Source organism: Crassostrea angulata, chromosome 7 (genome assembly GCF_025612915.1).
Source record: "Crassostrea angulata isolate pt1a10 chromosome 7, ASM2561291v2, whole genome shotgun sequence".
NCBI classification, from domain to species: domain Eukaryota; kingdom Metazoa; phylum Mollusca; class Bivalvia; order Ostreida; family Ostreidae; genus Magallana; species Magallana angulata.
Window position 1 is genome coordinate 8004835 of NC_069117.1, and position 24852 is coordinate 8029686.

Consider the following 24852-nt stretch of genomic DNA (forward strand, 5'->3'; position numbering starts at 1 on the left):
ATGAATTTTTATCTCGCCAAAAAGAAGTAAGAAGCTTATGCTATACCCTTGGCATAGCATCTGTGTCCACTTAAAAGTTTAGGAGTAGGTTCCATCACAGGGGCCAAGCCCTTATTAACATTTATTTCAATGTAACCATAAATAAATTTATTAAATTTATTTAAATTTATTTAATTTATATATGGTTACATTGAAATTAATGTTAAAATGGGCTTGGCCACTGTGGGTTCCATACCTAAGTTATTGCTGGTCCAATCCATAAGCAGATGCTGAAGTTTAAGATTTTGGAGGAGGTGCCCATTGAAGGCCATGCAAATATAAGCTGTTTACAGAGTCTGGTCCTATCTTCCCAAACTTAGAGCTTGAGGGTAATCTTGTGCCTTGTTATGCTTTTTAAAGACTTGGGTGTTAGATCTTAACCATAGGATTTGTTATAGTATAGTGATGTTAAATTTTTTTGTAGCAGGTGCTCTGTGATGGTCTTGCAGGGTACATGTAAGCTATTGCTGATCCAATCTTTACCAATCTAGAATGGATGATGCATCGTCTATTTGATAATTATATACATGATGACGCTGATTATGAGCCATTAGGAAATTTCAGGAGCAGATTAAAAATTTTGGAGACTCGTGCAGTAGTTATATATTGTCCTATATTGAAGAGAATTTTTCTTTATGAGAGTAAATATTTTTTATGTAGTAGTGTTTAGAACTGATATCGTAATATATTCTACGAAAAACCTTTTTATTATTAATTGTATATCCTGAGGAGAGAGAGAAAAAAAGGAAACACCACCTCCGACGGGACTCGAACCCGCAATCCCCGGCTTAGGAGGCCGGTGCCTTATCCATTAGGCCACGGAGGCATCGGTAGGGAGGAAGATTATAAGGTATATACTAATGTTATGTTATATGCAATTGATTTTACTTTTGAACCGATTTATTATGATTTTCAGCGTACTAACCTTTTCATGGCATTTGCAATTTTGGAAATGTTTCAATGAAACATGTCTCATAAAAGCAAAAAATCATAAATAAAGGTCAAAGCTCTTTTGCATGCGAAGGTAGCAATAGTCATGTGATAGGAAGTGTTTGACAAAATGAAAATGAAAACTTTGGCTGTAGGTTTAGGCTTACTGCTTTTCCTTATACCGTCATGTAAGTACATTACATTGATCATGTCCAATGGCTGTAATCTACTGTATTTACTGTCTGAACATGTCTATTGTTTTGTTTATAATTTTTTCTCCAAATTCTTATGTACATGATCATAATGCTTCCTATCCTTGTACTCACAGGTGAGGCATTTGTCCGCTGTTTTAGTTGTTCAACAACCCATGATTCACGATGTGGCGATGCATTCGCTTTTACAACAACAGACGCTCTCCAATGTCAGGGTTCGTGCGTCAAGAGAAGAGGAATTCGAGGTACGCAGACAGCGTGTTGTTTCATGAGTTCTTTCAAAATACCCATGGATATTTTTTTTTTATTTTACTTTATTTATGTATGTGTGAGAGGGAGGGAAAAAGAGGGAGAAAAAAAGAGAGAGAGCTTTTAAAAATTACCTCTAGTGTAAAGTTTCAAGTGGACTAATATGTGTACTTCTTTCCTATCATATCTTGGGTTCTATGGTATCGCGGTATTTCTGTTTACGTATAGTAGCACGCAAAGTAAAGTTAGACAAAGTAAACATAGGTACGCTGAACATCACTGAGGTATATAATAGAGGAAACTCACAATAACATCAGTTTCTGGAAATATTTCCGCATTGATAGATTTTTCGACTAAATGATTTAACTGCCGCGATATCATAGGACCGGCTCATATTCTATAATACAGGGTAAACAGTAGTTCTCTTTCATTCAATAAACTTTTATATGCATATAAAAAGAATAAACACTTGAAGCAAAAAAACCATCAACAATCTACATGCTTTAATTTGTGTATACTAAGTGTAAATTTTGACATGTTTTTAGACGTCTCAGGTGTAAGGACAGTTGAGATTACCAGAGGATGTGATCCCCAGACTAAAGATGGTTGTTGGGATGGGAGTTACAATGGTATATCTGTGTACATTTGTGCCTGTAACTCAGACTACTGCAACAGCTCCCAGGGACTTTTTGTGTCAATGCAGCTGCTCATATTACTGACCTCACTATCAGTGTTGTATATTACAAAGTCCTGATTGATTGATTGCTTATTAATAAGCAATGGCTACACTTTGTTTATGTAACTATGATGGTCTAATCATTATTGTCTACATGTATATATTGCAACATGAAATTTGCTACCAAAGTTTAGAAGAAAAAAAAACCATTCAAATATAAATGATAGTTTATATTGATTTTGAGTGAGAAATTTTGTTCCTGTGTCGGAAAAAACTGTTGCAAAATTATTTTAAGGTTGTTTGTAAGTTTTTTGCATGGTTTGCACAAGGTACATTTACATATTAAGTGTTTCATATCTGCAGAAACATTAGGAAATAGCTGTTTGTCTGTTGAATTTGACAATAAATATCTTGAGAGCTGAGGCTATCAAACGTACACATGAAATACATGAACAACACTGTCCCTGTAATGTTGAGTTTAATGTACTAAGTATGTTTTTCTAGATTTGTAAAAAAGTATTATTAAACTGTTGCTGTAGCAATCAATCTATTTATACAAATCCACAGATTTTTTTTATGAATCTGCAAAAATTACATATATCTACAAACATATCATGTGACTTGTGTCATTGAGATAAGGTTGTGAGATTGCTTGGATATTATCTGTGATTTTCTTTTCATGTCTTATACATGTGCTCGAACATGTGAATTTATGTTGTCATTTTTATGTAAAGAATTTAAATTTCAACCAAACTATACTTTGCTTAATGGTTAACTTGAATAGTACCCCATTTTCATTATTTTGATCCATGTAAAAAAGTAAAAATGTAAATATGAATTTATAGTTAAATGTTGTCAAGTGTTTCAATAAATTAAGAAGACAATGGAACCAGTCATAATTTATAAAATTATGTAGTTGAGCCATTTTGTCTATATTTTGTGTTTTAAAAACATTTTTAGATTTCTTCCATTGTAATTGCTATTTGGGGAGGGGGTTAAATATGATTTTATGTTATCAAATATATTTTATTGTTTTTATTTTCTATTTTCTCATGTTTTTTAAAAAATACAGGTATACAAATAAATATATATTTTTACATTGGCTGTTGGTCTTTTTTGGTGATGGTTTGGCCACTGTCTTTATTTTTAGATGGGCTGAGAAAAGAATACCCCTAAGAATATTTTAATGTCAAAATATTATTGAAAAATATAACAAAAAGACAAGTAAGAACTCATAAAATGATGCAAAACAAGTAAAGAGAAATTGGATCTAGAAACAAATTCAAACAGGATAAAACATTTGGTTATGAGAGAATTAGAAAGTTTAATACTTGCTTATCATTCCATGAAAGAAGAAAAATTATCTATGTGAAATGCAAATAGGAACCATGAATTACAAAATATGCAGGTTTTTCTTAAATGTGAATTATACTCTGTCCCAAGATATTTTGGATTCACGTTTGGCTTAATTGTTTGATATTTATAAATACCTCAGGATCCAAACGATGTTCATTCAAAAGTATGAAAAATTTCCAAGATTTCTCAGTCAAAACGCTCCTGTTAGCTTATCAGGTTTCAATACAATGCTAAAAAATGTGATGTCTACGGAGATTTTGCATTGCAGCAAGCCCGGATGATAATGTTGAAATATTGCGCAATGTATTCCGAGTGTATTCCGAATGGAGAAAAGATGTAAACATTCCCCATTATAAATCTCCATAAGGAATCTGTTTTCGTTCCTGTGAATTTTTCCGAGTGAAAGATGATAATGTATCAATGAAATTATCTTGGAAAATATCCCTTTCAACTATTTCAATTGCAGTTCTTTCACAGGTAAGTGTATTTTTATTAAAAATCGTCCAAACGTGAATCCAAAATATCTTGGGACAGAGTATAGGAATAAATGAATCCCAATATTGCAGGCTGCAATAATAAGCAGGGATTGACAATGAATTCGTTATAGTTTGCATTTTAACTAGTTTATAGATGTTTGTTCAGCAGCAGGAATGTATCATTGAATCTGATGAACTTTGACTGATTTGTTATAACTTAACTAATTCACTGTAAATGGACTGGTTTGTAGTTTGTTAATTGTGACATAAATGGTATGTTGTAACAAGACCGGTTTATTGTGACATGACTGGTCTATTGTAACATGACAGCATCTTCCATCATTTGGCTGAATTATAAATAGGCTGGGAGATCATAGGACGCTTTTAAATGGAAGATATGTCAAGGATTAATGAGGAGCGGTGATGAACAGAAACCCTTGGCTAGCAAAGATGGGTCTATTTTAACATGACTAGTCTATTGATACATGACTGGTGTATGGAACATGATTGGTCAATGCAACGTGACTGGTCTATTGTAACATGACATGACTGGTCTATTATAACATGACTGGTATATAGAACATGACTGGTTTATTGCAACAAGACTGGTCTAATGTAACATGACTGGTGTATGGAACAAGACTGGTGTATTGCAACATGACTGGTCTATTGTAACATGACTGGTGTATTGTAACATGACTGGTCTATTGTAACATGACTGGTCTATTGTAACATGACTGGTCTATTGTAACATGACTGGTCTATTGCAACATGACTGGTCTATTGTAACATGACTGGTCTATTGTAACATGACTGGTCTATTGTAACATGACTGGTGTATTGTAACATGACTGGTCTATTGTAACATGACTGGTCTATTGTAACATGACTGGTGTATTGTAACATGACTGGTGTATTGTAACATGACTGGTCTATTGTAACATGACTGGTCTATTGTAACATGACTGGTGTATGGAACATGACCAGTTTATTATAAAATGACTGGTGTATTGTAACATGGCTGGATTGTTGCAACATGACTAGCCTATTACAACATGATTGGTGTATTGTAACATAAATGTGTATTGTAACATGACTAGTCTGTTGTAACAAGACTGGTGTACAGAACATGACTGGTGTATTGTAAAATGAATTGTTTATTGTAATATGAATGGTGAATTGTTTCATGACTTGTCTTTTGAACATGACTGGTTTATTGTCACATGACTTGTTTGTTGTAATATGAATAGTGTATTGTAATATGACTGGCTTATTGTAACATGGCTGGTGTATGAAACATGACTGGTGTATGAAATATGACTGGTTTATTGCAACATGACTAGCCAATTGTACCATGACTGGTGTATGAAACATGAATGGTGTATAGAACATGACTGGTTTATTGTAACATGACTAGTCTAGTGCAACATGACTAGCCTATTGCAACATGACTAGTTTTATTGTAACATGACGGTGTATTTTAACATGACTAGTCTATTGTAACATCAATAGCCTATTGTAATATGACTGGTGTATGGAACATGACTGGTGTATTATAACATGACTGGTCTGTTGTAACAAGACTAGCCTATTGTAACGTAACTGTCTATTGCAACATGACTAGTCTATTGTAACATGACTGGTTTATTGTTACATGACTTGTCTTACGTACATGGTCTATTGCAACATGACCAGTTTATTGTAACATGACTGGTGCATTGTAACATGACTAGTCTATTGTAACATGACTGGCCTATTGTAACATGACTGGTGTATGGAACATGACTGGTGTATTGTAACATGACTGGTGTATTGTAACATGACTGGTGTAATGTAACATGACTGGTGAATGGAATATGACTGGTGTATTGTAACATAACTGGTTTATTGTATCATGCCTGTCTATTGTAACAGGACTGGTGTATTGTAACATGACTGGTGTAATGTAACATGACTGGTGAATGGAATATGACTGGTGTATTGTAACATAACTGGTTTATTGTATCATGCCTGTCTATTGTAACAGGACTGGTGTATTGTAACATGACTGGTGTAATGTAACATGACTGGTGAATGGAATATGACTGGTGTATTGTAACATAACTGGTTTATTGTATCATGCCTGTCTATTGCAACAGGACTAGTCTATTGTTAAATGACTGGTGTATGGAACATGACAGGTTTATTGTTACATGACTGGTCTGTTGTAACAAGACTGATGTATTGTAACATGACTGGTGCATTGTAACATGTCTGGTCTATAGTTACATGACTGGTCTGTTGTAACAAGACTGATGTATTGTAACATGACTGGTTTAATATGTATCATGACTAGCCTATTGTAACGTAAGTGGTCTATTGCAAGATGAATAGCCTATTGTAACATGACTGGTATATGGGACATGACTGGTGTATAGAACATTTTATTGTTATATATGACTTATTTACTTTGTAACATGACTGGTCTTTTGTAACATGACTAGTTTATTGTTACAAGACTGGTGTATAGTTACATCACTAGTCTATTATAACATGACTGGTGTATTAAACATGACTGGCCTATTGTAACATGACTGGTCTGTTGTAACATGACGGGATTATGGAACATGACTGGTCTGTGTTACATGGTTGGTCAATTGTAACATGACTGAAGTATGGAACATGACTGGTTGTAACATGACTGGTTTATTGTTACATGACTGGTGTATTGTAACATAATTTAATTCTGGTTGTAACGCGGCATTTGATTGGATAGAAAAATTAAGTTAAATTTGTATAACCTGGTTTGCACGTCACAAGACACGTCACAATGCACTAACGTCAAAAACGTACTAATCCTGGTCTATTGCAAGATGACTAGTCTTATGTAACATGACTGGTCTGTGTAACATGGTTGGTCAATTGTAACATGACTGGTCTGTGTTACATTGTTGGTCAATTGTAACATGACTGAAGTATGGAACATGACTGGTTGTAACATGACTGGTTTATTGTAACATGACTGGTGTATTGTAACATGACTAGCTTACTGTAACATGAATGGTCTATTGCAAGATGACTAGTCTTATGTAACATGACTGGTCTGTGTAACATGTCTGGTCTATAGTTACATGACTGGTCTGTTGGACCATGTCTGGTGTATGGAACATGACTGGTTTTTTGCAACATGACTTGTTATTGTAACATAACTGGTGTATGGAACATGACTGGCCAATTGTTACATGACTGGTCTGTTGTGACATGACTGGTCTATGGAACATGGCTGGTGTATGGAACATGACTGGTGTATGGAACATGACTGTTTTAATGTTTAATGACTCATCTATTGCAACATGACTGGTGTATTGTAAAATGACTGATTATTATAATATAAATAGTGTATTGTAACATAAATGGTGTATTGTAACAAGACTGGTTTATGGAATGTTACTGATCTATTCTAACATGGTTGGTCTATGTAACATTACTGGTCTATGTAACATGACTAGACTATTGTAACATGACTAGTTTATTGTTAGTCTGTTGTAACATGACTGGTCTATAGTTACATGACTGGTATATTGTAACTTGTCTGGTGTATGGAATATTTAATTAATGTAATTTGACTTGTTATTGTAATATGACTGGTCTATTGTAATATGACTGGTCTATTGTTATATGACTGGTCTATTGTAATATGACTGGTCTATTGTTATATGACTGGTCTATTGTTATATGACTGGTCTATTGTTATATGACTTGTTATTGTAATATGACTGGTCTATTGTTATATGACTTGTTATTGTAATATGACTGGTCTATTGTTATATGACTTGTTATTGTAATATGACTGGTCTATTGTTATATGACTGGTCTATTGTTATATGACTTGTTATTGTAATATGACTGGTCTATTGTTATATGACTTGTTATTGTAATATGACTGGTCTATTGTTATATGACTGGTCTATTGTAATATGACTTGTTATTGTAATATGACTGGTCTATTGTAATATGACTGGTCTATTGTTATATGACCGGTTTATGGAAGATGACTGGTATATTATATCATGTCTGGTGTATTGTAACATGTATTGTAACATTTACTCTGACCTGTCCAGTGACTGAGAAATTTTCCAGCTGGCATAGAACTTCTTAATTAATCTCATTACCCCTTACATACAGTCGTTTTTGTTCAATTTGAGCAAGATTAAGCAAATGGAAAATAATTAAGTCTAAAAATGATTATAAAAACATCTGCTATGACTTTCACATTGACTTGGTTCAAGGTCGCTGCAAGCCATTAACCAAAAAGCTTGTTTAAGTAAAGTATAAGCCAATTAGGGCTAATTCTGCTTTGACCTTCACATTTGATCTTGAGAATGAGTTCAAAATCACTACAAACCCTTTATTCAAAAGCTCTGTTTATGTGAAGTATGAGCCAAAGAGGGCTAAGTGGAAAGTATAAGTGCTCTGAAAAAAGAGTTGTTGAGTGTTCCAATGACCTTGACCCTTTACCAACAACTTCCTCAAGGGCCTTGACTGAGTCAAGGTCACTACACATCCTTAGATCACAGACACCATGTGAGTAAAGTATGAGCCAGATTAGACCAAGGGGAGAGAACATATGCCCTGGACATGGATTATACACATAATTCTGCTATGACCTTAACCCTAGACCTTGAAACATGGCTCAAGGTCACTGTACACTCTTTATCCAAAGGCACTTTGTGGGTAAGTATAGGCCAGATTTGGCCAAGGAGAGAGATAATATGCTCCATATAAGGGATCTCGGATAGACAGAAAGACATTAGAAGATGGAAAGACTGATCACAACAGGGCTCCCCCAGAGTGGGGCCTTAATAATAGGACTGGTTTGATGTTACATGTACATGGTTTGTTCGTCTTAACATGACTTGTTCCTTTAAAACAAGATATCTGTGAGCCAATGCTCACTAGTGTTACCCCCGCACTGATGTGAATTTGCAAAATAAGCAAAGTCTACATTTAACAGAAAGCTGGCATCCGATTGGTACAGAAATATATCCCACAATATGGCATGCCTAAACAAATAGTGTGTTAAAATTTCAAGCATCTGCGATAAACAATTGCTGAGAAATCTTTGAGGAAAAATTTGTTTGAAAATTTTGGCTAAAAATAAACAAAGTCATTATTTCACAGAAAGTTGACGTCCGATTGATACAAAAATATATCCCACGATATGGCATGCCTATACAAATAGTGTGTTAAAATTTCAAGCATCTGCGATAAATAATTGCTGAGAAATCTTTGACAGAAATTTGTTATAAAATTTTTGTTAAAAATAAACAAAGTCGTCATTTAACAGGAAGTTGACGTCTGATTGGTACAAAAATACATCCCACAATATGGCATGCCTATACAAATACTGTGTAAAAATTTCAAGCATCTGCGATAAACAGTTGCTGAGAATTCTTTGACAAAAATTTGTTTGAAAATTTTTGCTAAAAATAAACAGTCGTCATTTAACAGGAAGTTGACGTCGGATTGGTACAAAAATATATCCCACGATATGGCATGCCTTTACAAATAATATGTAAAAATTTCAAGCATCTGCGATAAACAGTTGCTGAGAATTCTTTGACGAAAATTTGTTTGAAAATTTTGGTTAAAAAATAAGCAAAGTCGTCATTTAACAGGAAGTTGGCGTCCGATTGGTACAAAAAAATATCCCACGATATGGCATGCCTTTACAAACACTGTGTTAAAATTTCAAGCATCTGCGACAAATAGTTGCTGAGATAAATGTGACAGAAATTTTTGTTACAGACGGACAGACAGACGGACGGACAGACAGACACACAAGGGTAAAACAGTATATAAATATGACTTTCTTGTGAAATGAACAGTTCATTTTAGATCAATCTGGTTTGTTATCACTTCACTGGTTAGTTTTACAGGTCCAGTTTTACATGATTCAGTTACAATAAGCTAAATTCATGTATCAACTAATCAGCCAAACTAGTCATATCACAACAAACCATATATGTTACGAAAAACTTTCATTAATCAATCAATAAGCAATAAACCAGCCATATTAAAAGTAATTTCACTTCTGTTTCACCATATCAGTGGTTTGCATTGTTTATTGTGACAGCAAATTCAAATGATTTATCTTAACTATAAATGGTAACATTGTTCTGTCAATAAAACAAGTGGTTTGTTTTGACAGTTAAAATGCAAAGAATGAGACACTTGCAAAATTGTTTTTGTGTTTTACAGGTCAGGATTATTTTTAAACAGTTGAAAGTTGCCCAGTTGTGAATTGGGTTGAATTGACATTATTAGAAGTAGCTGGCCAAACAACCATGTGTTTGCCGTATTAAACACGCCTGACACCATAGTCCATGTGTGTCAGTTACGGTACATGCTTAGATCTTGCTCAAAACATCTTACCAAATAGAACAGACATCACTAGACCCCTCTTCCATCCCCCAGGATTGAACATATCTATTAAACAAGAAAATCATATAGAAATAGAATGCAAAAAATTACCACCTGTTGGAAATCCTTTAGAGTAATCTTAAGAATTGTAACTCAGCCTTAAGGATTGAAAACTAATGAATAGGGGGAAAATATATTTTACAACTTTAAACAATGTCAACATTACCATATTTTTATTCACATTGTTCATCTGAAGAGATTCTTAAATCCAAACTTAACAATCTTTACAAATCTTATATAATTACAAATGATTTGTATATATACAAATAGGTATGATATATGATGTGTATACTAAAGATTTATTGCATCTAAAAGTGAAGATGGACAACCAATATATTTCTTTTACTATTTCATTTTTTTATATATAAAAAAAATATATCTTAATAAATATTAAAAATAACTATCTAGCCACAATATCACAAATCATTAAATGAAACAGCAATTCATTATCAAAAGTTCATCTGCATCAGATTTCTGAACATTAGTCTCCTAAATAACTTTATAAATTTATAATAATGCAGGGCACAATAAAATAAATATCCCGAATGTCAGTTTGGAACTTAAAGCAAAGGTAAAGAATTCAAACCAATTTACAGACTTTTCTGCATTCAAATGCACTCAGTAAATCATGATATGTTCACATTTCTTATGGATTTCTGCATATGATGTTGAATGAAATTTTACAATACATTAACCTATTATAAAGTAAATATATATCTTCTGTTTTTATTACAACTCAGTCCTTGCAACTTCACAAATGCACTTTAAATTCGGTACATCGTATCAAATGATTATTACTTCAACGAAAACGTTCGGAAAATAATGCATTGAATTGTTGCCATAGAAATGTGATAGTAACTAGGAAATGCTACACTGTGTTAACTAGGTCAACGCCGGCTCTGTCATGAGTGGCCATCAGACGGCAGTTCCACGGTAATAGTCTGAGTCGTGTCCGTCGTTGTCTTGGGGGTGGGGGAGGCGGAGGCTGGGGAGACAGGTGTTGCCGCTGCATTAGCGACAGAGATCAATTTATTCACAGTCTGAAGGACACTCACAGCAGCAGGGGGCTGGGGGGAGTTAGTCCCTGCCCCTTGTTTCTGATTTGGCGGTGGTGTAATTATCCTTGCATAAACAGGCGGGGCTTTCCCAGAGCCTGCCTTCCCTTTGGCGGAGCTCTGAATCAATTGTCCTGCATGAATCACATTAGCATTTGATTGTAGAGTGGGTTGAGATATGAGAATTGTGGCTTGTCCGGGTTTTAGATTGGCCTGTTGACCTAACACTGTCCGTACCACTTGTATATTTTGTCCTGGCTTCCCACCAGTGCCACTAACTAATAATGGTACACCCCCAGCTATGCCTGAAATTAAAAAAAACAAGTGCTCTCACATACATGTATTTTACAGCTTGGTTTAAAAATAAAAGGAATCTTTTTTCAACAATTTATAAAATAGTAAACAGAAGTTCTGTTTACCTAGCAATTTCTTTGCAGTGGAAAGGTGTTTACATTACAAACAGAAGATAATTTTTTTCAACATTATAGTTACTTGTCACCAGTTAATTACAGTAAAACTCATTTAGTACGAACACGGTTATAGCGAATTCTCGGATAAAGCGAAGTCTTTTTGAGTCCCCGGTAAAATTCATAACAACTCTTTGCAAAATTATACGGTTATAACGAATTCGGATATAACAAATATATGGATATAGCGATCTGATTTTGAGTCCCCTAGAGGTGAATAATAACGAAATTTAACTCCTTTATAACGAATTTCTTTACAGTTTAAAAAAATTTGCACTTCCATTTAACAAAATAGTTTGAAGGAATATATTTTTATATAATTTTTTCAATTTACAATCCGATTTCTAAATGTATCAAAGTAATGTATTTTTATTTTAAGTCTCAATTAGCAAAAATTATAGTCTGGTGAAAGAAAAATGTATATAGTAAATTGGCTATAGATATTATAACGAATTCGTTACATGGATATAACAAATTACGGATATAACGAAGTAATTCCATAAGTCCCTAGGACTTCGCTATAACCGAGTTTTACTGTACATATTGTTTCTTAGAGAGATATTCATAATGCAAAAAAAATATCAATGCATATTGCTTTTACTAAGGAATCTTGTATTAAACCAACAAATGGCAACAAGGCACAGAAATATTAGTAGCATTATACACAGTTGAAGTATACTGTCCTTACTCTGTACTTGTGAGGTGTTGGTGCCAGTGAGGACGCCAGAGGACTGCATGATGATTTGTGAGAGCAGCCCCGCCTGCCCCCCTGCATGAGCCCCACTGACCACCTTACCCTGACTGGTCACAGAGAGGCCACCGGGGCGGAGGGTCAGACCTGGCGGCAGCTGTGTCACCACAATGCCCCCCGCAGAGGGAGTGACCACTTTTGGTTGAGATGAGGAGGTGGCTGGATTTCCCTGAGATGTACGCGTGATTGTTTGAATGGTAGGGCCTCCAGTCACACTGGATTCTGAAAGAAATAGAGAAGAAAAAATGATGAATATCAAAATTTAGAACAATACAGTTAACTTAGCAGTTAAGAGAATATTCAACAGGAACAAAAACATTCTGATAATAAATACCTGTATCTCAAAGAGATTTCCCATTCAAATTAAAATGTAATAAAGAATGAAAAAGAATTTTTCGAGCTGTGTCATTATCTTACCTAGTGGTGTCCTTGACTGACTCAAGGTCACGACCCCAGCAGCCCCGCCCCCCTGCGGGATTATGCTAATGGGTAAGGCACCTTGGGGTGTTTGTATCAGCTGCTGGCCCCCCTTTCCTGTGATCTGTAGGAGCTGTCCTCTTGCCTGGGACAAGGGTTTACCTGCCAGCTGAATTGGTTTACCACCCCCTACAGGCTGGAGCAGGTTACCACCTATTGATTAATGAGAATGACTGTAAGATGCAGGTAATAATGCAGGACTTAAATTTAGGAAACTTCAGATGTACAATTATCTACATGTTTTTTTTTTTACATAAGAAATGAAAGAGGTGTAAAGTATATTATAAGTAACTGTTTAAAAAAAGATGTCACTCTTTTCAAATCAAAATAATGCAAAAGATAAAATAAAGTGTCATATTTTATTTTGCCTTGTATCTTTAGAGTTGTAGGGATGTTCCCCCGGGGCCCCTGAACTCTCTGGGCGGTCAGTAAGTTACCCATGTTGACCATCTGATTCCCAGACATTTGTTGAACTAGGCGAGTGACCAGCTGTGCACTAGGGGTAGAGGTCACAGTGCTGGTTGAGGTGGCAGCCATGGTGATTTTCTCTGTGACCTTGTTGATGTTTGGTGAACTAATGGTGGGTGAGGCCTTAGGACTGCTGGCATTCTGATGCTGGGCCAGCAGCTCCTGGCGTAGAGCACTGGTGATGTTTTGGGTGATGTTGGGACTGGCACCTCGCAGACTCTGTAGAAGTCCTAGTTGTACGGAATGAGGGAGACCCTGAGGGGCCTCAACTCGGGGGGAGCCAAGAGTGACTGATGGAGAGGCAGGCTTAGCTGTAAAAAATACATAAGACTATGAGCTGAAAAGTCGTCACAGTGCTGTCATGATATACTGTAAATTCCTAATTAAACGCAAGAAATTAATATCTGCGTAAAATTGTGAGAAGCCTGTCTCGGGAATTTTAAAATCACGCTCTTTTTTTTCGAAAATACGTAAACTAGATGAAACTGATAAAAATTTCATCATTCGCGATTTTGCGTTCTCATGATTTGTTGGAAAATCGTTGAAACGCGGAATGAAGTGCTAGCGTAAAATAAGGAATCTACAGTATGTCATACATGTAACATGCTTCATTAAATTCTTTTCTCTGGTTCAAAATAACGACTATACTTTATGAAAGTTTTTTTTAACATTTCATTCAAAAGCAAAAGTTTAACTTTTACTTAGTAGAATGTAATCTGTTATGTATACAATAACACTTGTACCTGTGGATTTGTTTGGTGTGCTGGCAGCAGAGGCTGCTTTCTGCTGCAGTGCCTGCTGCTGCTGGAGGTGAAGGCGGATTGTGGCAGCAGACTGAGAGTGGAGGACATTACCCTGGGAACCTGGCACAGTGCCAGCACTGACCGCATTCTTCAGGGCCGCTATAGTAGCTTGGTTAGCTGTAGACCTGGGAGTGCTGTTAGACAGGACTCGGGGGCTAGTCTGGTTCACAGAGGGACTGCCACCTAAACACGCAAATGTACAACTCTAATGTATTAAAAGTGAAACCTACTGAATTCTTTTATTGAAAGTTTTTCTTAAGTTAAATGTTACATGTATAAATAAAGGTGACTCACTAGATTTGGGACTCTGGATCACAGAAGGACTGGCTGGATTCAAAGATGAACTATCCTCCACATTCAGCGTGTCTCTGCTCAAAGCAGACTTCAGACTAGGGCTGGATACTGAGGTAGACAGGCTTAAAGGTGTGTCCTTCACCTTGCTCTAAAATAAACAAAAGAGAATTCAGGAGGCGTGGTTTATAAGGTGTTTTTATTTACCACGGTAAACAAATCATGATTAAGATTTGGTACTAAGTACACACCGATTTTTGGGCCTTTGGTTTCTGAAGTGACTTTTTGGCTTTCTGCGCAGCACCATGGGCCTGGTGAATTTTCTCTGGAAATAAAATTTTTGTATAGAATATAAATAAAGGACTATTACTGTAACACAAGGATCTCAATCTAGATGAAAATCATCAGTAACTCATTTACCGGAGTACAAGGTATGAAATATACACATAGTCTATATTTGAACACTCTACAAACTCATTTTACTTTACTTCCCAAAAAGTAAAACTCTGAAATTCAAATCTTTTTCAAACATACAAACCCCAAAAAGGGCAATTTTACTTGTTAAAATTAAATTTAAAAAATCAATTACACTTTTGTTTACAACTAGAACTGTCCTAATGGGACTAATACCCCTGCTAGGCTAATTTCAAATGGGACAAATAATTGAATTGAATAATAATTAAGGTTTGGAACACATAAAAAAAAAAAATTCTAGGATTGTAAAAAAAAAAAAAAAAAAGTTAACAAAGAAAAATTAAAATCAAAATTGTCAGAATTTCACTGTAAAAACATATCTATAACAGCAATACATTTACAAATGTATGTTTTTGATGATATATTTTTTTAATTTAATTGATTTAAGGAAAAACCAACAAAATGACAATAACCCCTCCCTTTGCAGTGAATAGAAATACCGGTAGCCAAGCAATGCTCTTCTGTTGATAAAACTTTCAATATCTTTCTAATAAGAGTCTTGACAGATGCAATTAGTTGTTTCAAATTTTTCTCACTTTCTCCTATGGCACAATTGAACTCCATATCAGAAAATTGATCCCATAGGACTATGATTTTCTTTGATGAGTTTGTTAAATTTAATAAACTCCCAAAACATTACCATAATTACCATACTATGTAAAAATATGTAAAAAAGAAAATTTAATATTACAAACAATTTTAAAATTGCCAAAACACTACAATCATATCAGTAATTTTGAATTTCATTTAAATTAATGCCCAATAGGGTCTCTTCATCAAATTACTTGACAAATAAATTTCAACAACCTCTAAAAATAGTTTAACTTCTTTATTAATAATTATATTATTTATTTCCTTATAATGATAGACCTTTTGGTTTACATGAAACAGTTTTAAAATAGCCCCAAAACCATCACCCATTTTACAGATTATCAATTTCCCCTAAACACATGCTCCATCTGAGCCATGGCTCAGATAATGGCTCCCTTGGGACAAATGAATTCAGCCACACTTGTCTTTGATGTTCTCATTAGCTCCTAAGAATTTATCATTGACAAACAAAAACTTTGCATTGTCAGTTGATAGAATACTTATAAAAAATAATTTTTTTTTATTAATTAAGACATAAAGACAAAAAACTCCATCTGGATGTATTTATATAAATATATTTTAGAGTGTTTTCTATTAATTAATTAATAAAATCTGTAAGGATTACCTCCCTTACTTTTCAACATTAGTGTACAATATATAACCATAGAATAAGGAAAATGAAAACTGTCATAAAATCATTAAATCTTGTCTGATCTTAAAAAAAATTGCAGGTGCACATCTTCAGATGGTGTTCAACATATGTACAAATTTTCAAACTGTTCCATGCAGTAATAAAAAATTCTATAGGGGGGACAAAGTTGCGTCTACAGACAGACGGACAGACAGACGGACGGACGGACAGACGGACAGGGTGAAACCAATATACCCCCCTAAACTTCGTTTGCGGGGGTATAATTACATGTAGCAAGAGTTATAAAATCAATCTGTACCAACCAACACTTCATGGTGCAATACAAATAATGGAATACAAACACAATAGAAAAATCATTTTGACAGAATGAATATCTTAATGTTTTAAGTCCATGTACAACATTCTTAGCCTTACCAAATTCCTCCTCCGAGCGGCTCCTGTGTAAGTAGATCCACAGTTTGCGGTTGACATCATATTTGACACAAGGATCTTTTTCCGAGTGTAATCTGTCTAAAGCACCACTAACCACCACATTGATCTGGATAGAGGAAAAAATCATACAGGTCACAACCTTCAGTACAAAACAAAGATACCATAGTCCGTTATACAGAGTTAAAATTCTGATGAAAAACCCTTTTAAAAAATATTTTTCTTTCATGCATTACATATATACATGTTCTGTAGATTCATAAATAACCACATAAAATTGCAAAAACACGCATTTTCTGAATAAAAAATATCCCTTTTAGTCATGAACTTTGGTATAAATATAGAATCAATATACAGGTACACAATAAGTTGCAACATAAGAAACCTTAATGTGCATTATTTCACACCTTTCTTTGGCTTAATATAATATTACACAGATAGGTGCACCAAATCTAATTTATGCTTTCATTATTTACCATAAATGAAACCATAATTGTGAGATCAAATTACTGTCAGTGTTTACTTTAAACTCAAACACATGACTTCATTGTCACATAGATAAGATATATGTATAGACCTCAGTTTAGTTCATGGAAATAAGTGCTTGGTAAATGAAGGTATTAACATACAGTAAAATAACAATCAATGAATTAATCACAAGTAAACTATCATTAAGGAGGAAGTTACCTGAGCATCTGTAACACCTGGAGCCAGGAACTGGGAGTCTTTGAGGAGTTCACATATCTCCCCGCGAGTCCCCTCACCATTGGGCAGTCTGGCCGCAGAGTCCCTCACTGTCAAAGTCACCAATTGAGTCTCATACAGTTTGCCAGTACATCTTCATGTTTTCAACTTTAGATATGAAAAACATTCTCTATTATCATTATTGAAATATCATAGAATCTTTTTCAATGTATAATTTACCCAGAGTGAGTATGGTGACGAATGAAGGCCTGTTGGACACCAGGAGAGCATGCTCTCGAGCCTTGTTGTTTGAGTTATCTTTGGTGTACACCCCTTTGACTGGTCCGACCACTGACTCATAGTTGTGCATCTTGTACGTAAAGGCTTTGTGAGGGTTCATAAATCTACGGGCCTCCTGTTATAAGATGCCATTAAAAGTAAAGATTTAAAATAAAGTATATAGATTTATTGACCTTTAATAAATGGAGCTGTCGGCTATAATACCTGTTCTCTAAACTGTGCCTTTTCTTCATCTGTCGTGGATTTGACAACATAACCTGTTTTACTGTAAATAACAAAGCATACATTTAAGTCAATTCAAATTTAACACAAATCACTTTGGTCATTTATGCAGGCAAAGGATTTTAAGTAAGGGCTTTTTAAGAGTAATGTTGATTGAAAGCCTTTAGGTATCAAAGATGTACCTGGTACCTGAAACTTAAAACTAAACCTGTGCCAAGAACTAAAACCTAAACCTGAGGAAAGCAGGTATCTTCTTTACAAGTGATTTAACTTTTAGGATTGCTTCAACAAAGTAAGAGAAAGTTGTGCTTGACCACTGATTTTGTTACCTATTAAAAGGGTTTGTAAAATCAAAGTTACAAGAAATCCCTTTTTACCTCCTGGGAGGTGGAGTTGAACTTGGCCCCCCTTCATACAGATCACAATTTCCCTCTTTACGATTGGTGATGAAGTGTTTAAACAGGGCCGCCATGTTGTCATCTGAGTCCCTCCCTGCACCGATCCACCTCCACTGTTGGGCCCTCTCCTTGTAGTCCACGAATGGCACAAAGTTTGGAGGGGAGACATCTATAGAAGACAAAACACAAAGGGGAGCTGTTACAGTAACTTTTTTAAATAATCAATTGTAACAAAAGGATGAAGCTCTAATGTATACAGAATTAAGAACAGTCAACTCATGGCTGATAATTAAGATATCAACCATGCAACAACAATGTTCAATTGATTCTAACCAATAAGATCTCCAGCCAGGAATTTGAGGGCCTGAAGCACGCAGTCCACCCAGTTAGGAATCAGAGTGAACCAGACATTTTTTGTAGCAGAACCTGATTCCTGCCATTCTCGTACTTTCTCCTCCATCTAAATAAAGGAAATTACACTTGAAAACTGGAACTCATATCTCCACTTACACAGAGATAATACATTTAACAATAAAACTTGAGCATACCATACAAATTAAATAAAATACAATGTATTTGAGCTAAAATTATTAAAACCAAATGTTTTTTATCTCCATTGTTTGATTCTGTATTTCTGATAATTAACTACATACCTTAGCTGTAGTTGCCTTTCCATCATCAAATTCAGTCACCATGTCACGGAGCAGACTGAAGAAGTTTGTGTACAGGCTGTAAGAGGTCGGAATCTTTGATAAAGCATTACTGAAAGTACATTGTACACACATGCGTAAATACATGTACAGAAGTATTAAAAGAAAACATAAGGAAACATACCGGTACATGCAGATAAGCTCATACAAAATAACCCTTTTGTGAATCTCCAACTCTAATCTGATCTTACACTTCATAATTACATGAAAATACCCAAATATCAACAATGATATTTTTGCTAGTAAAAACCATGACAGACTGTTGGTTGTTATTTAAATTACAAGATTATCAGGACTTGCACATACTCTTGTTGAAATAGATCTGGGAGGGGCTCCTCTTTGATGTCCAGATTGATGGGTGACAGAGATTCATCCTCACTGTAGTTGAGGGACTGGGAGGTATAATCCAGACCCTCTTTTTTTATCTTTAATACTTTCTTTAATTTCTTCTCCGACTTGTCCCTTGATTTTATTTTTTTCTTCTTGCTCACGCTTGAAGAATTTGTGTCTGAAGGGGAAACTGTAAAAGAGACCAATCAAAAACAATTTTTATATATATCCTTTTTTCATCAAAAAAATATTTTATTTTTGAAATTTTGGATGAAAGGGCAGAAAAGGGTACTTGAGGTAAAGAAGTGGCATTACCAATCTCTTTTGGACTGCTTTTGTTGGTGGCCTGACATCTTATCATGATATCATGTAGAGTAATGGAGTCAGTATTTAAATCAGGGTGGTCCTCCTAAGAAATGATTAAAAAAAAGATTTACATGTAAAAACTTCATTCACACACTAGGGTTGTTGTAGAATGTAGAACATTTTACATTACTGAAATCAATTTAGATTACTGGTTCATTTGTAATATGACTCGACTGCTAGATGGGTGGATAATTTACAAATAAAAACTGCATTTACACACTAGGATTGTTGTAGAATGTAGAAAATTTTAAATAAGATTACTGGTACACTTGTAATATAACTGGACTGATTCATTAAGAATGGCATAAACCTTTTGACCTTGATCCCTTATTTGGTAAATTATACTGAGGATTGGTGATCCAAATCACTACTCTTTAACCAAATAGACATCATTGACAAAAATATTGCAGTGTACACCAGGATTGTAAAAGACACTGAATACATGCAAAAACTTCCTGTACAGTGGTATACAGCTTTGACCAATCACCCCCTGTACCTGTGATGCCATCAGTTTTTTCCTCTTGTGGTTTCTCAGTAGATTTCTGTAGTCCTCTTCTGTTACTTCCACTGGACTAAATGGACGCTGCCTCTTCACTGGCTGGCCATCCCCATGTCCTGTTCAAAATGTTCAATTCGTTAACCTGGTTTTATTCTATTTTAATAATAGATACTAGGAATGGCAGGTCCTTCCATCACATTGTAATAGAAGTTCAATTAATACCACAGGATATCACAAGTTCATAACTTTTTATTATGACCTACATGTACATTGTGCTTGTACAAACTTAGAAATATTTCAAAACTTTAGACAAAAGGATCCATATGCAAACACCCACCTGTGATGTCCCCATTGACTAGCATAGGTTTGGAGGAGAAGGTGTGTACCACGCTGGGCACAGTGGGCTCTGGGGAGGGGACGGGGCAGGCCGACTTAAACAGCTGCTTCCTGGACCCCTGGGCAGACACTTAAAACCAGAAGATGTGCATACACTTATCCACTCTGACTTTGGTTGTTGAGGTATACAATGGCTAACAACTACAAAATGTTCGGTGATACACTGACCTGCTAGATCTTCTTCCTCTGATGAGGTTTCCTCCATCCCACATTCCTGTCTGACTTCCTTCATTAACCTAATTAGTCAAAAACATTTATTGATGATGATAACCAAAAATTTAACACTATATCCCAAAAGGTGCTCACATTTTTAAATGACAGTAGATGCAGAATGTTAACCAGTATCTTTTATTTAGATAATGCAATATTGTTTGAATAAAGTACAAAACTGTAGTGTTTGATATTAACCACATATCATAGTAGCTTACCCATCTAATAAATAATTACAGCCCTGAAATCTGTTGTCTTGTTTTTTATTTTGAATGAACTCAGTATACTGTTGATACAAGTACCTGACATATTTCTTTTTAGATCTGTGCTCAACAGAACTCCGTTTTGGCTTGGCAGGAGGATTATGGGTAATTTGTAACTGGCCACCTGGTGGCACTCTCTGAATTTCATCATATGCTTTCTGAAAAACAAATATCATACTGATGGCATATACTTTTTTTTTTTTTTGCAGATATTAATAATTTGTTGGCGTTTTGTCCAGCAGTTTTCTCTGCTGTTTATCTTTGCGTCCCATTAGATACTGACCTGCCTGGATAACAAGATATCCTTCAGGAGCTTGGAGTAGTATCTCTGCTGTCTATGTTTATACTCTCGATACTTAAAGTTCCGACATATGCTGGCATACTTGGCAATATCAGGTGAACAAAACCCATCTGTAATACAGCATAGTATACAAAATACACTCACATTTACACTTCAATCAAAGTCATTCAGTTTATTTATATCCTTCTGATTTTGTGCTGATAGATTTTAAATCAATTTTTATAACAACAATATACATGTACATATATATTTTATAATCTTATTCCAAGGTTGAGCAATACTTTATTTTTTATTACAATTTTGTATATCAATTACATCATTCCAGCAGCAGGGTTAGATTATAATCTTACTTGATAATGTTAACAGACATCTAACACATGGAATAAAAGTAACAAAACATAATCTGTTGATTGTCTGTTAATGAATGTCAATCCCCTGCTGTTTGAAGTGTACAAAATCAATAACATACAAGTGATTACCAATCAGATGAACAGATTGAAACTTTTGCCAATCATTGGAGTTATAGTAGCATTATCTCGTAATGTGTGACTGAGCCTAATCACTACCAGTAATTTGATATGTATTTTTTACAAACCTCTCATTTTTGCTTGAAGCTGAGACAAGGGATTTCCAAACTTAAAATTCTCATTCCCAAATAATTTCCTGAAACAGAAAAGATTAATTACCTTAGTATTTAGAAATCAATAGCAAATACTTTGTTCACATTTCAAGTAGCGAAAAAAGCTTATTTTTAATAATATTTAACTTAATTGTTGGGTAAAAAACCCAATAAAATTATCTTTAACAGATGTATAGAGATCCTTACTTCAGACATGCTTCCTTCTCAGCCGAATCATCAGAAGGAAAGGTTGGTAATAAAGTCTGTAAAAAGAAAAAACAATTTAATGCTTGTTTTCGCCTTAACTAGCAAAACATGATATAGCAACTTTTCAAAATAAGGATGGGGTTGGGCTCAAATAATTTTCTTATTCCTTGGAGGCAAAAGGAATTATAATATTATATTATTATATACGACCAGAAATTTATTGAAATATTAATGAAAATATGTACCTTTAAGTGTGTCTTTTGTCCTTCAGTCAAAACATTCTTCCAGGTGTCCATGCTCAACACATCTTTAAAGATGTGACTCTGAAAGATAATATTCATCTTTGATTTTAACTTTTAAATAAGTAATAACTTTCCCTTTTATTACATGAATTAAAATTCTCCAGAATAAAATTTCAAAAAGGAAATTAAAGATGTGAGATGTCATTTTTTTTTTTACCATGTATACCCTTTAAATGTGTTAATCAAATGCATCTCAACTATGAAACTGAGTTGGAGCTGCAAACACACAAGTTTTTAGGATGTATAAATTTACCTGTTCCAGCATAGCCTCTGGAAGTAGGAGTTCTGTCTTCCCCAAGAGACATCTCTCCATCTTGGGCCCCGAGGAGGGTGCTGGTAGCCCCCAATTATCATCTTCACTCTCCTCGCTGCTAGACATCTAGTCAATCCTGACTAAAAGTAAACATTTTCTCATAAAAAAAAGTATAATCCTAATGTAGTTTTAATGTTCTCAGTATTATTTACATATTAATGTAAATATATATCAATTTTAAAACATTAGAATTATAAAGAAAGGCATGTCTACATTTATATACCCAAGATTTCTATTCATTACATGTAAAATGTATTGAATTGAGAATCAAATTCCTTATGTTTCAGTAAACCAGAAATTTTTCCCATATAAATGTCACCAGGTTAACAAGTGTGTGTCAGTCAATATATCAGGTCTCTATAGCTTAGTGATTATAGTGCTACCACAATACACAAGAGGTCCTGGGTTCGAGTCCCCATTGAGACTTTTCACCACCTGGTACATTTGGTGCCCAATGTGGGGCCATTTGTAACCCATGCAGTGGTCTAAACTTCAGTGAGGGATCATTTCATATTGATTTAATATATAAGAAAAACCTGAAACATATAACATTGACTTATTTGACCAAAATCTTAGAATACTGGTACAAATATTATTATAGATCAAGATTACACTTGAACTATCAACACATCTATATACCTTTCGAGGTAGAACAAAGTGTGCATGAACAGGTCTGGTAATTAGTTGGGTGGGAAAACTTGTTAGTAGAAGTTAAATTTTGAAAGTTGTCTAACAGATCCAATAATCAGTCGAATGGTAAAATGAAAATAAACAATTATATGTGGACAATCTCACCTGAAAATGTCAATAAAACACACACACAAATGAACACAGAAACAATTACATTTACAAATAATAATGATTAAACATTTAATATATATTACTTACCCTGGTTACATAGATTAAATTTATTCAAAGGCACTCAAAATTAATCACTTCCAAGAGAAGGATGTATTTTCACATTTTAACATGGTAAAATAGTCATCCAGAAACTCCACTGGCAAAATGGTCATCATCTACTTTCAATTTACCAAAACACTGTTTCATTTTTAAAACTATATTTAAAATATACAGCATAAATTTAGTATGAATGTATTAATTATAATTTAACTATCACATTAATTTGAAATTAGAAATCATAAAGTTTTAATGCTTTATTCAAAAACAAAAATTCATTTAAATTTACTTTTTTAATTAATATTTCTATTTGTTTTTCAGTTAAAATATATCCCTAAGAATAAAATTTCCGATATACATACTTATGACAGATTTTATCACAAAATTATAAGCATGAGCACGAATTTGGGCAGCTTTTAACTTGTGACTAGTACTCTAGCATTACTTTTCCTATGGCAATTCCATGTGGGGTGAGCATGATGCAGCACACGGCTGGAAAACATTTACTGACCAGTGCACACTGCAAGTGTGTCAATACATTTAAAACACCCTACGGAATTTCTATAAACAATTGCTTCTTGACAATGACCTTTGAAAAGCACGTTATCGCGCGCATGATTTTATGCATGGAAATGAAAATGAGTGATCCTTCTACACTGGCAACCGTCTCTCCATCTTTAAACCAAGTTGAATGTTCAGTTTTGGTGTCACTTACCTTTATTTAAAGACTTGATTTTTTCATAAATCTAAATATTCCTATTTTTGCGAGTTTTTACAGTCAAAAACTTCTAAAAACGAGTTCAAGAATGTTGACTGTCTGGGTGAAAAATCCAAACCGGAAGTTCATGATAGCCATCGTGCTCCTTGTTTGGTAGAGAACATTTGCAGTTGGTTGGATAAAAATAATTTTTAAAAATTATATTTCTTAAAATAAACACTTTTTGTAATGTATCTTTGAAAGTCATATACAGTATTAC

The 24852-nt window shown here is 34.5% G+C and overlaps 2 protein-coding genes and 1 non-coding gene across 5 annotated transcripts; 1 reads left to right on the top strand and 2 right to left on the bottom strand.

The window, feature by feature from the left end:
• Positions 1-792: 792 nt before the first annotated feature.
• On the bottom strand, positions 793-865 carry Trnar-ccu (transfer RNA arginine (anticodon CCU)). Its single transcript has one exon. It is a non-coding gene; the product is annotated as a tRNA-Arg (tRNA).
• A 145-nt stretch (positions 866-1010) lies between these two features.
• On the top strand, positions 1011-3205 carry LOC128193081 (protein quiver-like). Its single transcript, XM_052866320.1, has 3 exons — positions 1011-1157; positions 1298-1426; positions 1976-3205. Exons 1-3 carry the CDS (start codon positions 1100-1102, stop codon positions 2182-2184), a joined length of 396 nt encoding a protein of 131 aa, XP_052722280.1. The 5' UTR covers positions 1011-1099; the 3' UTR covers positions 2185-3205.
• Positions 3206-10521: 7316 nt separating this feature from the next.
• Positions 10522-24740, bottom strand: LOC128193082 (nuclear factor related to kappa-B-binding protein-like). 3 transcript variants are annotated; one of them, XM_052866322.1, is made up of 27 exons: positions 24591-24740; positions 23867-23994; positions 22919-23058; positions 22609-22686; positions 22364-22419; positions 22133-22200; positions 21520-21647; positions 21276-21394; positions 20932-20999; positions 20705-20833; positions 20365-20483; positions 19818-19911; positions 19479-19692; positions 19116-19224; positions 18796-18922; positions 18442-18631; positions 18047-18107; positions 17783-17957; positions 17546-17652; positions 16844-16967; positions 14964-15037; positions 14716-14863; positions 14362-14604; positions 13519-13929; positions 13091-13303; positions 12611-12895; positions 10522-11760 (listed from the first exon to the last, which is right to left on the bottom strand). In XM_052866322.1, exons 3-27 carry the CDS (start codon positions 23042-23044, stop codon positions 11303-11305), a joined length of 3924 nt encoding a protein of 1307 aa, XP_052722282.1. In that variant the 5' UTR covers positions 23045-23058; positions 23867-23994; positions 24591-24740; the 3' UTR covers positions 10522-11302. The 3 variants fall into 3 exon arrangements, with proteins under 3 accessions (XP_052722282.1, XP_052722283.1, XP_052722281.1); XM_052866323.1 differs by lacking the exon at positions 24591-24740 and adding an exon at positions 24238-24568; XM_052866321.1 differs by lacking the exon at positions 23867-23994.
• Positions 24741-24852: the final 112 nt, after the last annotated feature.

What these genes read in the sequence shown, in the direction of transcription:
- LOC128193081 (XM_052866320.1), top strand. Translation starts at nt 1,100, where the DNA reads ATGAAAATGAAAACTTTGGCTGTAGGTTTAGGCTTACTGCTTTTCCTT. An exon ending in GCTTTTCCTTATACCGTCAT is followed by an intron (nt 1,158 to 1,297) that starts GTAAGTACATTA and finishes TTGTACTCACAG; the next exon opens with GTGAGGCATTTGTCCGCTGT. An exon ending in CAAGAGAAGAGGAATTCGAG is followed by an intron (nt 1,427 to 1,975) that starts GTACGCAGACAG and finishes ACATGTTTTTAG; the next exon opens with ACGTCTCAGGTGTAAGGACA.
- LOC128193082 (XM_052866321.1), bottom strand. Translation starts at nt 23,044, where the DNA reads ATGTCTAGCAGCGAGGAGAGTGAAGATGATAATTGGGGGCTACCAGCA. An exon ending in ATATCTTGTTATCCAGGCAG is followed by an intron (nt 21,395 to 21,519) that starts GTCAGTATCTAA and finishes TTTGTTTTTCAG; the next exon opens with AAAGCATATGATGAAATTCA. An exon ending in TACAACTCTAAAGATACAAG is followed by an intron (nt 13,304 to 13,518) that starts GCAAAATAAAAT and finishes ATTAATCAATAG; the next exon opens with GTGGTAACCTGCTCCAGCCT.